Consider the following 13,861-nt stretch of genomic DNA (forward strand, 5'->3'; position numbering starts at 1 on the left):
CGCATTACGATAGCATGCAGATTTAGCCATGTTTAGCTCTGCTTTTCCTGGCAATGTGTGAAACCCAAAGTGTTTCCATACTTTACTGTATGTGTAGTGTTCACCACTTTGGATTTAAAATGTGAGGGTGCAGTTTGTATCCACGTGGACCCTACGCAGTTTTCTACTTTCTGCTTGTTGTTTTGGTTGACGGATACGGAACGGATATGACGTCACGTTACTCTGACTACAACATTAAAAGCGGTAACTTCCTTCTACCTTCACTCAAATGAAGCAAATATATTCGATTCTGGTATTAAAAAAATCAATTTCAAAATCGTGAAGAAAATCGCGATACATAGGTGAATACATTTTTTCCCCCCATCCCTATTAGAAACATGACACTGCCTTTTTTTGTAAAAGGTCACAAGCTAAGAAGATTGGGGACCACTGGTTTAGTCTTTACCAGCCGCGACGGTGTGCGGCTGGTAAAGACTGGAAAGATCAATTGCTCCTCATTGCTGAGGCTCTCTGCAAAATGATCATGACAAACCTTCCTGGTTAGAAATGTGATTGTGGACCGAGAGAGTTGCGAGCTAACGGAGAGACAGAACGATTGAAGACGAGAAACGATTGAAGAGACAGATTGAAATAGGGAAAGAGAGGGCTTCCCTCTCTCCTCTCCTCTCCTCTCGTCTCCTCTCGTCTTCTCCACTCCTCTCCTCTCCTCTCCTTTCCTCTCATCTCCTCCCCTCTCGTCTTCTCCTCTCTTCTTCTCCCCTCTCGTCTCCTCTCCTCTCCTCTCTCCTCCCCTCCTCTCCCACACCCAGCAGCCCCAGTGTTATGGATCAGATGCTGGGCTGGGTGGCCAGACCGGAAGTGCTCCCCTCCCCCCACTGTGTGCTTATGTAAACGGAGAAGCAGAGAAAGAGAGAGGGGAGAGCTATTTTTAACCCAGGCAGGCTGCAGAAGGAGAAAGAATGAGCGAGTGTGTTAGGAGAGAGACAACTTCAGCATTATTGATGAAGGTTGTTAGCATTAAATGAAAACGTCAACCCCGGATCAGCGCGTGAAAAGTCAGGACCACCCCATATACACCCGTCTCTGCATTTAAAAAAAACAATTATATCATCCAATTCATGTCATGATTAAAATAAAAAAGGGAAGAAGAAGTTGGTGATGCTTCGTTGTCTCGGTCTGATGAAAGCGAAGTCACCGAAGCTTCCCTGACGGTGTTTTTGCTCCGTCATGCTCCTCTATGATGTGTTTTTGTTGTTTTTTTCATCAACACTTCCTGACGCCTTATATGGTCACACACTTTGTTTGCGAGGATGTTGTTGTCCTTGATTACATGTGGATGTGTTGTTTTCAGTCCACTGTAGTCAATTCACATATAAAATCCAAACAGCGTGACCGTGTCCGCTAACAGGACGGAGGGGAAAGGGTTTGTTTTGACTCAGAAGAGGAGGCCTGTCAGGTTTCTGTTGTTTCATCCATACTGGGATCATAGAGTTGTAAACTTTGTACTGAAATATTCTGACCTGGTTGACTAATATATAATATATAATGTGATTTTATATGATTGTTAGTAATTGTTAACTTTGAACAAACTATTGGATAAAATATATATTTTTTGTCATAAAGATATTATATAATATTATATTGAATTATATTATATTATATATAAAATTAGCTATTTATGACTCATCATAAGTATTTTTTTCCATCACAAATTTAAACGGTCCCTAGGTCCAGCTTCCAGGTCTCTTGTTGTCACTGTGAGGTTGCCAGGCAACCAACGGAGGCTTCAGGAAGTTACAGCATCCGACCCAAATATAGTCCGGCACACAACATCCCGTAAAACACAAACTACACTTTGGTTTTTTGTAAGAACTACACAAATAAGATATGAAGTGTTAATCAGTGAGCTCAGCTTATAGGCAGATTGTGTACCTTCACACACAGAGCCTGTTTTCAGTCTTTATGCTGAGCTACGCTAACCCGCTGCAGCGTCATGTTTACTGTGCAGACGTGACGATGGTACGATAGAAGCAAATGCAGCGCATCCTTTTTGCCTTTTGAACAGTGTCTACCTGTGATATGTTCTTGAAAATGGAGTGACTTTTGTGTGATTCTTTGTGGAGAAACTCAGTTTTACAAATCTGTTGATTAAATCAACTAATCAATTAGTCGACAAAATCGTATGATTGTTAGTCGACTGAGAATTTCTTTAGTCGATGACAGCCCTGCAATTAATTCATCATAAAGTAATTTTTCAAACTAAAACGCCAAACATTCACTGGTTCCAGCTTCTCAAATGTGAGAATTTGTTGCTTTTCTCTGTTTTGTTTTGACCCAAATACATACAAGTAGATAAAACAAGTAACTTAAAGGGACAGTTCACCCCAAAATCCAAATTACATATTTTTCCCTCTTACCTTTAGTGCTATTTGTCAATGTTGATGGTTTTGGTGGGAGTTGCCGAGTGTTGGAGATATCGGCCGTAGATGTGTCTGCCTTCTCTCCAATATGATGGAACTAGATGGCACTCGGCTTGTGGTGCTCAAAGTGCCAATAAACTACATTTAAAAAAAACTCAGCAGCAATTTCTCTTTCCAGAAATCGTGACTTGTTTACTCGAGATAATCTACAGACCTTATTGTGAGCAGCTTTTTGTAGGAACTATTTTCTTTCTACCGAACTACACCCGTCAACCGTATCACTGCGCAGAATAAAGCGTGCATATTAGTGTTGTCACCATACTGGAATTTCTAACTTAGATACAATACCTTGATAAATATCGATATTCAATACCAATTTCGATACCACAGGGAAAAATTGACAGCACTGACGGCATAAGATTTTAGATTTGTACTAAAAGATAAATAGCCGTATGTGTATGGTGTGTGTGTGTGTGTGTGTGTCAACTCGCTGTTGGACAGAAGAGAGAGAAGACAGTGCAACTGGTACTCGTGTATCGATACTTAGATATTTTTGACAACACTAGCACATATACTCATGGACGAAACAATCTAGATTGATAAATAGCACTACAGGCATGGCTGCCTAGTTCGTGTGGGTGCAAGTTTAGTGACAGACAAGGGGAGGTATGGCAGGAAATATTTCATTTAATTAACACCTGAAAGTGCCATTTCCTGCATTATAGAGCCTTCAATCATGACCAATAAAGCTGCTCTTTCCCTACAAAGCTCAGTTTATATTGCACTATATATTACAGTGTTTCCCACAGGATTCTGTGAGACTGCGGTGAATGGACCTCAGAAAGTTAAATGCATCAATCTGGTGCCGTTTGAGAGCAAAATTAAGAGGCTGCTTCTGTGAGGAACAGTGTGCTCTAGTAAACAATTTAATCATAAACACATTGGTTGTATCTAAGAATGGGGATGACATGGCTAAAAATGTCACACCCACAAAGCATTGTAAACGAGTCATGGTGTGTGTTTCAAAATGAGTCATGGTGTGTGTTTCAAGACAGGTTGGATGGTTTGCTGACATCGCCGCAGACCCCTCGCACTAATGACACTAGTGACCCGGCGTTCATACGAGGGAACGGCTTAGGTGGAAAATGTCATTTTGAATTCATATACTAACGCCCACATATAACTATGTGTAATCCAAACTAGCTCAAATGTTTAAAAATAGCAAAGTTGCATGATCAAAAATGTCTAATAGTCGGGGTGCAGCTGCTTCGCTTGCTCCATTGCTCAGGTAAGAGGAATTTGATTTTGGAGTGAACTGTCCCTCTAAAGACCTCTCCTTGAGCTCTGGAAACGTATTTTAGATATTAATTTGCAGTGTATTGTGGCATTTTGTAGAGTAAACGATTATTTGATAATACAAATAACCATTAGTTGTCATTTGGGATCTTGTTTAACTCTTATTATAGAGCCAGCATTGGGAAACGCGCTGTGGATTTTCTTTATTTTTAGGCCTTTATGTCAGTTTTTTATTAAAGGCTTCAAACCAACTTTATCGGAATTAATATGGAAGAATTAGGGTTGTCAAAGTTAACACGATAATAACGTGTTAACGCAAATTCGTTTTAACGACACATTTCTTCAACGCATTAATGCAATCGATCTTTCGGAGGTTGTAGCGGGCTCAGTTTTAAAGCTAGAGTGAAGATACTGGCATCATATGAAACTATAAAACCCTCAGGAATCCATAACTATGTCATACTAGCTTATTGGGAAGTAGGTTAATGTTGCTAAATGTTGGCAAGGAAAAACTGGCATGGCCATTTTCAAAGGAGTCCCTTGACTTCTGACCTCAAGATATGTGAATGAAAATGGGTTCTATGGGTACCCACGAGTCTCCCCTTTACAGACATGCACACTTTATGATAATCACATGCAGTTTGGGGCAAGTCATAGTCAAGTCAGCACACTGACACACTGACAGCTGTTGTTGCCTGTTGGGCTGCAGTTTGTCATGTTATGATTTGAGCATATTTGTTATGCTAAATGCAGTACCTGTGAGGGTTTCTGGACAATATCTGTCATTGTTTTATGTTATTAATTGATTTCCAATAATAAATATATACATACATTTGCATAAATCAGCATATTTTTTCAGTCCCATGTTGATAAGAGTATTAAATACTTCACAAATCTCCCTTCTAGGTACATTTTGAACAGATAAAAAATTAATTTGCGATCAACTATGGACAATCATGCGATTAATTGCGATTAAATATTTTAATCGATTGACAGCCCGAGGAAGAATATATATTTGGCAGAACTGTCCCTAACCAGATGTTTAGAGAAAAATTGTGTATCTTGTGTAAGATGAGTCTGTTTGTGTTATGTGTCGCCGGGCTGCGATACCAGCCGGTGTTTATTATCCGTCGACTCTCTGAAATCTTGTCCCTGCGATAATGTGCCGTCATGTGCCGGAGTCCCCCTGATTTACTTCTCCGGCATCCTCCCTCTTCTTTCTCCCCCCCTCCCCTCTCTCTCTCTCTCTCTCTCTGTGTGATGTGTGGTTGTGTTTCTGCAGGGACAGAAAATGGCTCGGATTGAGTCTCTGACTCATTGCGAGGATGTGGGGAGTGTGTATGAGCGACGGGCAAAGACAAACTGATTTTTTTTGGGGGGGTTGTAGTGTCAATACTTTAGTGTGGTGTGGTTGTGAATATGTTCAGATGTGAAACGTGCTGTGATATGTAGCATGAGCAAGTGTTTAAGGCGAGCGAGATGTCTGCTGCTGCTGCAATCTCACTGTATTGTGATTTAGTGAATGCTGTGTGTATTCAGTGATTGTGCCGCTCCCAGTATTCAGCTGCTGTTTCACAGGCCAGTGTTCCCAGTACAGTACCAGCTTTACTCTTTTCTCTTCTGTCTTTATATTCAAACACTGTTTGCCTATTTTTCTTTCTTTTCTCTTGTACATTTTCTTTCCCTTATTACCTTCCTTTTTTCCTTACTATAACTTACATTTATTTTCTTTGTTAATTGTGTGTATTTTTTGTTTCTTTTCTTTCTTTTGCTCTCATGTTCTTCCCCTGCTTTCTGTCTTTCTGTCTCTGTTTTATTCAGTTTTTCTTTCTTTCACGACTTTTCTCTCGGTCTTGTAATTTTTTGTCTATTCTTAAATTCTTATTTTGTCTTATTTCTTTCTTTTGGTACGTTATTCCCTTATTTTTTGTTTTTCTGTCTTCTTTTTTGTTTCTTATTCTTTTTGTTCTTTCATTAATTCTCGCCTTTCGTAACCTGTTCTTTCTCTTTTGTTTCTTTTCCGTGTGTTGTTTTCTTTCTTTCTATCTATTAATTTTTGCGTTTCTCTTTCATTCTGTTTGTCTTTCTGACTTTTCTTTTCTTTGATTCTTACTTTGTTCATTTTTAGTTTTTCCCTTTCTTGTCTTAACTTCTTTAATTTGTTCTTTGTTCCTTTTTTTTCTCTCTTTCTTGCACTTCTTCCTCTCTCTCTCTCTCTCTCTCTCTCTAACCCACTCCATTCCCTGCATTTCTCTCTCTCTGTATCTCTTTGTTGCTCGCTCTCTTTCTCTCCCCCTCTTCTACCATTCTTTCTTTTTTATTTTTCTCTTCTATCTGTCATTCTCTCTCCCTCTCTTTCTCTCTTCTTCTCCTCTCTCCCTGTCTGTCTCTCCCTCTTTCTGGCCTCACTCCAGTCACACAAGATTTGGAGCCGATTGTCTATTTATAGCGCCTGTGGTTCTGTCTCCATGACAACCAAGCTGGAGGCCAGGGCGCCAGGGAGCTATTTTTGGAGCAGCGCTGTAATGTCAGACACAGCCTTCTCTCTCTTTTCTTTCCTCCTCTTTCTCTCTCTCTCCCTCTCTCTCTCTCTCTCTCCGAATGTGTGTGTTTGATTAAGGATCGGCTGGTGAAGCCTTTTGGTTTGGTGGGCTCTCAATGTGAAGCGTTAACGTACAGAGACGCAGCAAAGCCCCTCCAAAGGTTCCCCTCGGCGGGCCGTGCTCGGTCTTTTCCCCCCTTTGAGGAAGACCATTTTCTGACTTTTCTGACTTGGTGTTTCGGAGACTTGTGAAGCTTCAATGCTCTCTTGTGCAGAGTCTGATTTCAGTGCCCTCAAGCGACAAATTCAAGTGTTTTTAAAGTTGCATGTTTACAGAGCTTAAAACTGGAATTTGCTTTGAATTCCCAAGCTGTGCAATTTAACTTGAATACCTCAGGATAATGGTGTAGGTTAACGCACTTCTTGTTGACAAAGATGTAGTAAAAGCTGCGTTTTTGGGGCATTTTGTTACATGTTTCAGTTTTTTAATATACATTTTGTTACTTGTGAAATTTATGACATTTTAATTAAGTATCTATATTACATAAAAATTAGTAACATTAGTAGTAAACTATTTTTAATTTAATAGTGACTCATCACAGACATATCTAAGGAGGGTCTATATTTTCTGTTGCTATTTTTTTTTAACCCTCCTACCTGGTCCTAAGTTCAATTTATGTAATATTAAACAATTTCACTTTTTATGCCGAGCTTTTTCAGCCAATTTTTACTTCTCAGTTCTCAGTTAGACAGAAATATGAATGTTTTCTGTTGAATTTGTTTTCTTTGTTAATGAACAAGCCTTTGTTTGAGATGATTTTAGCATTCTTTTAACAGGACGTGATGTGAATATGAAAACAAAATGCTGGTTGAACTTTTGAAAATCTGGGAGACGTAAATGGATTTTGGCAGATTTGGAAAGAGGCACTTTTTAGGGACGTAATTGTGCCAGCCAGCTCGTGTGTGTGTGTCCGTGTGTGTGTCACACAGCCGATCAACCGAGTTGCTCAGATTCAGGGTAAAGGTCTCCAGATGTTCTGCGTTTGTATCATATTAAACCCTGTCAAGACTCATACCACTATTTTAACTTAATATTGTTTGGTTTGTCATCACAGTTTATTTCTTCTTTAATGATAAAAGCAGTCTGTTTTTAAATAAATGAGAGACATTGCCAAAAAACTTTTGTTATTTTCACATGAAGAGAATATTAAATTATCATGTGAAACTCTGAAACCTGGTCGTGTTATCTCTTTTATAAAGTTGTTTATAAAGATGTTTTTTATCCGAGTAAATTAAGCCAATAGCTCAACATATTTTCCAGTCCATCTGTGTGTGTGTGTGTGTGAAGGCCAGACGAGTCAACGCAGTTGTGCGGCTCAGAGTGGCCTAATCCTGCGTAGAGCTGAAGATGTATACTTGTTCATAATCTGGGTAATCCTTTGTCCTAATACTGCCTCTTTAACAAGATGAATTCACGCATTATAGGATGGAGGGTTATCAGCTTTGTTGTACGCTGCTGTTGATGCTGGAGCTTCTCATGTCCTTCCAGCATGGAAAGATCATCTCAGTTTGATTGTTGATTGTCGGGGAAATTTTTGACACAGAAGAAAAAAGTCATATTTACTGGCAATTTAGATTTTGAGTGTCCGAAGGGGATATAGTTTAAACATATTGCTGTTTGTGGGAGTACTATAAATATTTTGAGAGCAGTCTATTCCAGGAAGAAGCTTTAGATTTTACATGAATAAAAAGGAAAAATTGCAAAAGTAATTTTTTTTTGCCTCTTTATTTTTGGAAATGTCAGAAAAAGTCAAAATTTCTAATTAAGTTTTTCTTAAACATCTCTTTTTATTCAAGTCTTAACTGGTGTATTTGCTGTAAATTTTACTAAAATTAAATTAAAAGTGTCCAGGGTTATTTATGTTTATATAGCAATAAAACAAAAAAAATATTATTTGAAATAAAACAGATTTAAGTACATAAATAATGTGTTCATTTTTTGCTTGTCCTACATTAAACCCCCCACAGTTGTTGAACCTACAAACCAACAGAACCAAAGTGAACAGTACACTAAAAAGCTAAAAATACACTTTATCTTTTCTTGTAAATACTGTGTTATTTCCACTCACCAGACAAGAGTCCTGTGTGTATATCCAGAGTTTAAGTCAGCCTGTCTGCAACCCCAGAATAACCCTGACAGGTTATTCATAACACCGCAGACCTCTCTGTTACTGGGGCAGCCACTATTATTTAGTTCAACTTATACTGGGCACGGTTATTATTGGCACTTCTCCTATTAATAGGCAGAACTGCTAAAAATTGAGCTGTGTGTGTGTTTGTGCTGGGCGTGTCGCCGCCTCAGACCAGAGCTGTGGATAAACACGAGTTTGGCCTAGGCAGATGTCGGCAACGGCCGCCATGTTAACTCTGTCATCATTAGAGCTTTTGAGATTCTGTCACATCCAGGTTATTTATGTGATCTGGAGCTCAGCGTGGGGATGTTACAGGACGCTCTGCAGGGTCTGAGGTGGAGAGTAACGGGCTGAACAGTTGTCCACTGAGGGCTCTGGGTGTGCTGGCACAGCAGAGGCGCTGTGGTGTGGGAACAGCTGAGCCACTCGGCCCCTGCAGAGAGCCGACGGTACCAGACTGCTCGGCTGCTTTAATTGCCTCCGTGTGTGTTTTTATATGAATATCTGTGTCAGTGTGCATTTGTGCAGAGATATGCACGTGGGCGTCTCTTTGTTCCCTAAACTGTTTGTCCTCTTCTGTTTTCTCTTTCATACCGACGCTCTCTTCTTCCTGACTCGGTGTCTTTGTCCGTCCAGTATACCGTGTAGCTTCCGCAGACTCAGCCCCCCTGTTCCTCTCAGTGTGTTACCTGCAGCCCTCCTGTCACATTTCACCCTTGCTTGCCACATTCCTAGTTATCTCAGAGGGGGTTGCATACCTTTGCCCCGAGAGGCAGCTACTAGCGAACGTATTGCCTTTCTAGTTGTAAGAACGCCGGGCAGACGATCAGTCAAAACAGACAGCCGTGCAGGAATCAAACAGGGTGGGACATTAGTACGTTTGTCTACGTTAGCAACCGTACAGGGTTTTTTCCAGGAAATTAATGAGCAGAGTTGGTAAGCGCTGCCCCTGACGCATCTTTAGTTATTAGTTGACCATGTAAACAGTCACTTCACTCATTAAATATGTGTCCTTTTCTGTGCAAATTAGCGCCTCTGCTTGGATTTATATTTCATAAAAACAGACTTTTTTTTTCTGACATTAGTAGTCTGTATTTCTAATGAAAAAGTACTTTTTTTATACAATCAAAACAGCGGGATATGCATTTATCACAGTCCCTGTAACATGCAACATCACTACTTTGAGAGGGTGCATGTCTTTGCAAATTAAATAAAGCAATGATTGAGTTCATCTTTGCATGTGAACTATTTTTTAAAAATCAAGACAGTGTTTTTGAGAGTCGATACAGTATCACAAAATTAATATCGCAATGCTCTATATTTTTGATATTTTATCACACCCATATTATTCAGTGTTTCTTAAATTAACCAATCAGAAAAATGAATTGTTAAATAGGTAGAGCAAATAAATAAATAAATGCGTCTCAAACATGTTTTATCGCCCAGTCCACCATGGCCTCCCAGTCTGTCTACCGAGACTTTTGATCACGATGGAATTGAAAATGCAGTCAGGCAGGTAGATTACATATCAATAACACTTGTTTGTTGTTTCACTTTTTGTTTGTTGTTAATGTTTTTAACGTTCTGTGTCTTAATGGTGTATTTTGTAAATGTGTTGTTTAAGAAAAAAAAAAAGTATTGTATTTTGGGGCTTCATATTCTCGATTCCCAAAAACACTATCGGTTTTTAATAAACAGTTCAAGATTAACTTCATCAATACATTAGTTCATTTGCGCCCTCTCAGTGTATGTGCCCCCTGTGTTAAATGCAAATGCAGATCCCGGCACTGTTCTGATAGCATAAAAAAGTAAACGTTTTTACTCAGACTTTATGCATATGGCGGTGTGTTCCTGTGTGCCTATACTATGATAGTGTTCATGAAATTAGAATTAAAAATTTGCGATACATCTCCTTGTTTACAGTATCGTAATATCGCAATATATTGAATGTAACCCCTGTATCATGATACCTATCGTATCGCCAAATTCTTGCCAATATACAGTCCTACTTCTAATGGCAAAAGTTAGGGATCTGTGATAACACATGACCAAACTGAATCCAGGATCTTTTTGCAGGAGCTTTCTCTGTAAATGTTTAAGATGAAACAATTAATGATAGTGACTTAAATGTAGTGAATAGTATGGTAAGACCTATACAAAACATGCTTTATACTGTAAGTGCTTCTGTAGCCTTCGTTGCTGCTGACTTGTTGTTGTTTCACCCTTCAGAGGAATTGTTGTGGGAAAACCCGCAGTAGTCGTGTCTGATCGATGCAGGCTTGTGGGACACTTATGATAGTCGCCGCTTTAGCTTAGAGATAATCACCAAAAATTCCTCTCAGTGTAGCCCGAGTTCAGCCCACTCCTCTTTCCACTGGAGGAACGGAGCAACTCCTGTTCTTCTTCTTCTTCTTCTTCCTACATAATGTCTGTTCTGTACATCTGAAAGTACTGTCAGGACAGCAGACAGTACATTTTGTATAAGTCATATAACATCATCCAGCAGCAAGGGGATATACGTGAGAGAAATGCTGACAGATGCTGATGTCAAAGTGTCTTTCTTTAGCCTCGTTTTGAGTCCCGACTTGTTGCAGCAGAACTCCTCCAGCAGGTGACCCTGATACAGTCATCATGAAAGCATCACACACACCTTGAAAAGCAGCAGTTATGTAGGCCAGTTCATCGGAACAATTAACATTCATTTGGGTAGGCGCTCTCTGCAAATCTGATCTCACCGTAGGCCTGCTGCATTCCCGCCCACGCACACACACACACACACACACACACACACCTCTCCTCCTGTGCAAGTACTACTACAGCAGCTCCATTGACGAGGCTTCTCTCTGGTCTGACAGAGCAAACGGCTGCTGGTGACTCAGACTGGCTGCTTCTGATCTCACTGTGAATTAAAACACACGCCCCCTGGTGGCCGCTCAGGGACTGCCGGCCTCCATCTTTCTCCTGCTCCCACTAATGTACTTGGATTTACCGGTGTGTGTGTGTGTTGGGAGGCCATACTGTTCTCACCATGTGCAATAACACAGTGTAATAACTTAGACAGTATGGTAGGATTTAAAAAAGTGTCCAGTGTGGTTGCATTCACTGCTGGTAAATGTATTTCAAAGTTGCATTCAGCCAGTGGAAATGTTGACATGTGTTATTGTGTATTTATCATTTTATTGTATTATTATATTGTTATTATGTGCCTGTGTAGCACAGCAGCTAAGATCTAACCGCTTGTGTTTTTTCTGTTCTTTTCGCAGCTTCTTAGACAGGATTGATGTGGTCAGGCAGAATGACTACACACCCACTGATCAGGTGAGATGTTCAACACACAAACACTCTCTTGCAGTGTTATATTGAAGCACTCTCTGCCTGCGTCTGTGCTCTGTAGCGCTAAAACAACAAGTCAATTCATTGTTTAGTTGATAGACAGAAAATTACATGTGAACAATTTTTTTGAATTGATTAATTGTGTAATTCGTTTATCAAGAAAAAATGCCAAACACAGGCCTTTTTGACATATCACAGCTTGAAGAGCACAGGTGTAGATAATACGATTAATGATGGCTGAACTCTGTTTGGCTGGGTTGTGTCTATAAGGTAACCCCCAAATTGCGAAAACATGCAAAAAACTTTTGCAAGACTCACTGCCCAACGACCTATCCTGACCTTAACCATTCAAAGTGATGCCTAATCATAACCAACTCGCGAAAGTTTTGCAATTTGCATGTTACCTTCTAGACACCGTTTAGCTGCTTCAGTTTCATGGTCCAAGTACTGCGAATGATCGTTCACTGTCACACTGTCATGGCTTATTGGGACAGTCATCAGTAATCTGACAATGTCCGAAATCACTCCCTCATTCACTCATTCACTACTTCCTATATCACAAACACTCAGTAGTAGACGATATTATATAGATTTCTTTGGACAATGATCCAATATTTGCTAATATCACTAAGTCTGCCACGATACAATTTCGATCCGATTCAATTCAGAGGCCTGAATCAATATGAGACGATATCAAATGCCCATTTAACACAATCAGTTACATTCATATAAACTCACAAAAAAACAACTAAAATATGATTCGACAATTTTATTACTGAGCTCTTCCAGATATTTAAATGAAAAACAATCTATTCTTTTTAATAAAAAGAATAAAAATAGATCTCCTGTTCACTATAAAGTGCCACATTTCTCATGTTTAAGTGCTAATGTTTTTTTATCAGTTAAGAATTTCAAAATAAGGGCGTGTCTTAAAGATGATGAGATATATCGATGTTTCCACTTTGCATCGATGATATTGGATCCTTGATAATTAAATCGATTTATTACACTGCATTGTTGAATACTTTATTCTGATTGGTTAATCACGGCGTTCTGCGGTCTACTATTTCTTTATAACAGACTGTTGCTATGTATAACAGACCGTTGCTATGGGCGCTGTTCTGATGTCGGACTGTGGAGGACTGTTTTTGTGTCAAATTATTGATTTCTTCACACAACTGTAACTTTCTACATCTAGAAAATGTGAGGCATTGGGATTGTAAGCAGGAAACGGTGTCGATGCCGTCGTTCCATCCTTGAGTTTTTGAGAGCCCTATATAGCCCACATACTCAGAGTTCACAGTAAGATAAACTGGCGGAGGGTAAATATAGTGCACTATATAATAAATAGGGTGTGATTTCAGACACAGTTTATGTGTCCAGCTTCTCAAATGTGAGGATTTGCTTCTTCTCTCTGTTCTATCTTTGACTTTTCGACTGTTGGTGGTACAAAAGCAGGACATTTTTCACTGTTATCTGACATCTAATATAGTAAACAATAAATCAATCAATCGAAAATAATTATTGACAGATTAAACAATAATGAAAATATTTGTGGCTCTGTAATAAATTGTAATATTCAACATAAAGCAGCTATCTTTATTAATTATTAACTATGACCTGAATTAAGAGGAAGTTTAAAGTATGCTATGTTTATAGATGAGCTGAATAGTTTATTTCATCTGTAAATCATAACAGTACTTGTTGTCCATGAGCTTATTTCCTCCATATTCCTCCTCTTCTCCTGTTAATAACCCCGTCTTTAACACCTTGTTATCCTCCTCTTATGTCTGTCTTCCTGACACCTCTCTTCTACAGTACATCCTACATCCTATGTCTGTATCCCTTTCTATATCTAACTCCATCCTGTTGTGTCTCTGTGTTTCAGGACCTGTTGAGATGCAGAGTGCTGACGTCTGGGATCTTCGAGACACGATTTCAAATAGACAAAGTCAATTTCCAGTGAGTTACCACAAAGTTTATTTATCGCGGTGTCGGGTAAGAAAGTAACAGTCGAAAAACAAGTAGTTGAAGTGTATCCACAGATTATAAAGAAGAACCACATTCTCTGCTAGCAG

General features: G+C 39.3%; 1 protein-coding gene across 4 annotated transcripts in view; it reads left to right on the plus strand.

The window, feature by feature from the left end:
* Positions 1-13,861, plus strand: part of LOC119474626 (guanine nucleotide-binding protein G(s) subunit alpha-like) — a 36,817-nt gene that overhangs the window by 17,268 nt on the left and 5,688 nt on the right. For all 4 annotated transcript variants that reach the window (XM_037746791.1, XM_037746873.1, XM_037746947.1 and 1 more), the window contains 2 exons: positions 11,714-11,768; positions 13,672-13,745. In XM_037746791.1, coding sequence (XP_037602719.1) covers positions 11,714-11,768; positions 13,672-13,745 — 129 coding nt within the window. The remainder of the gene's footprint in view (positions 1-11,713; positions 11,769-13,671; positions 13,746-13,861) is intronic.

Source organism: Sebastes umbrosus, chromosome 1 (assembly GCF_015220745.1).
Source record: "Sebastes umbrosus isolate fSebUmb1 chromosome 1, fSebUmb1.pri, whole genome shotgun sequence".
Classification (NCBI taxonomy): domain Eukaryota; kingdom Metazoa; phylum Chordata; class Actinopteri; order Perciformes; family Sebastidae; genus Sebastes; species Sebastes umbrosus.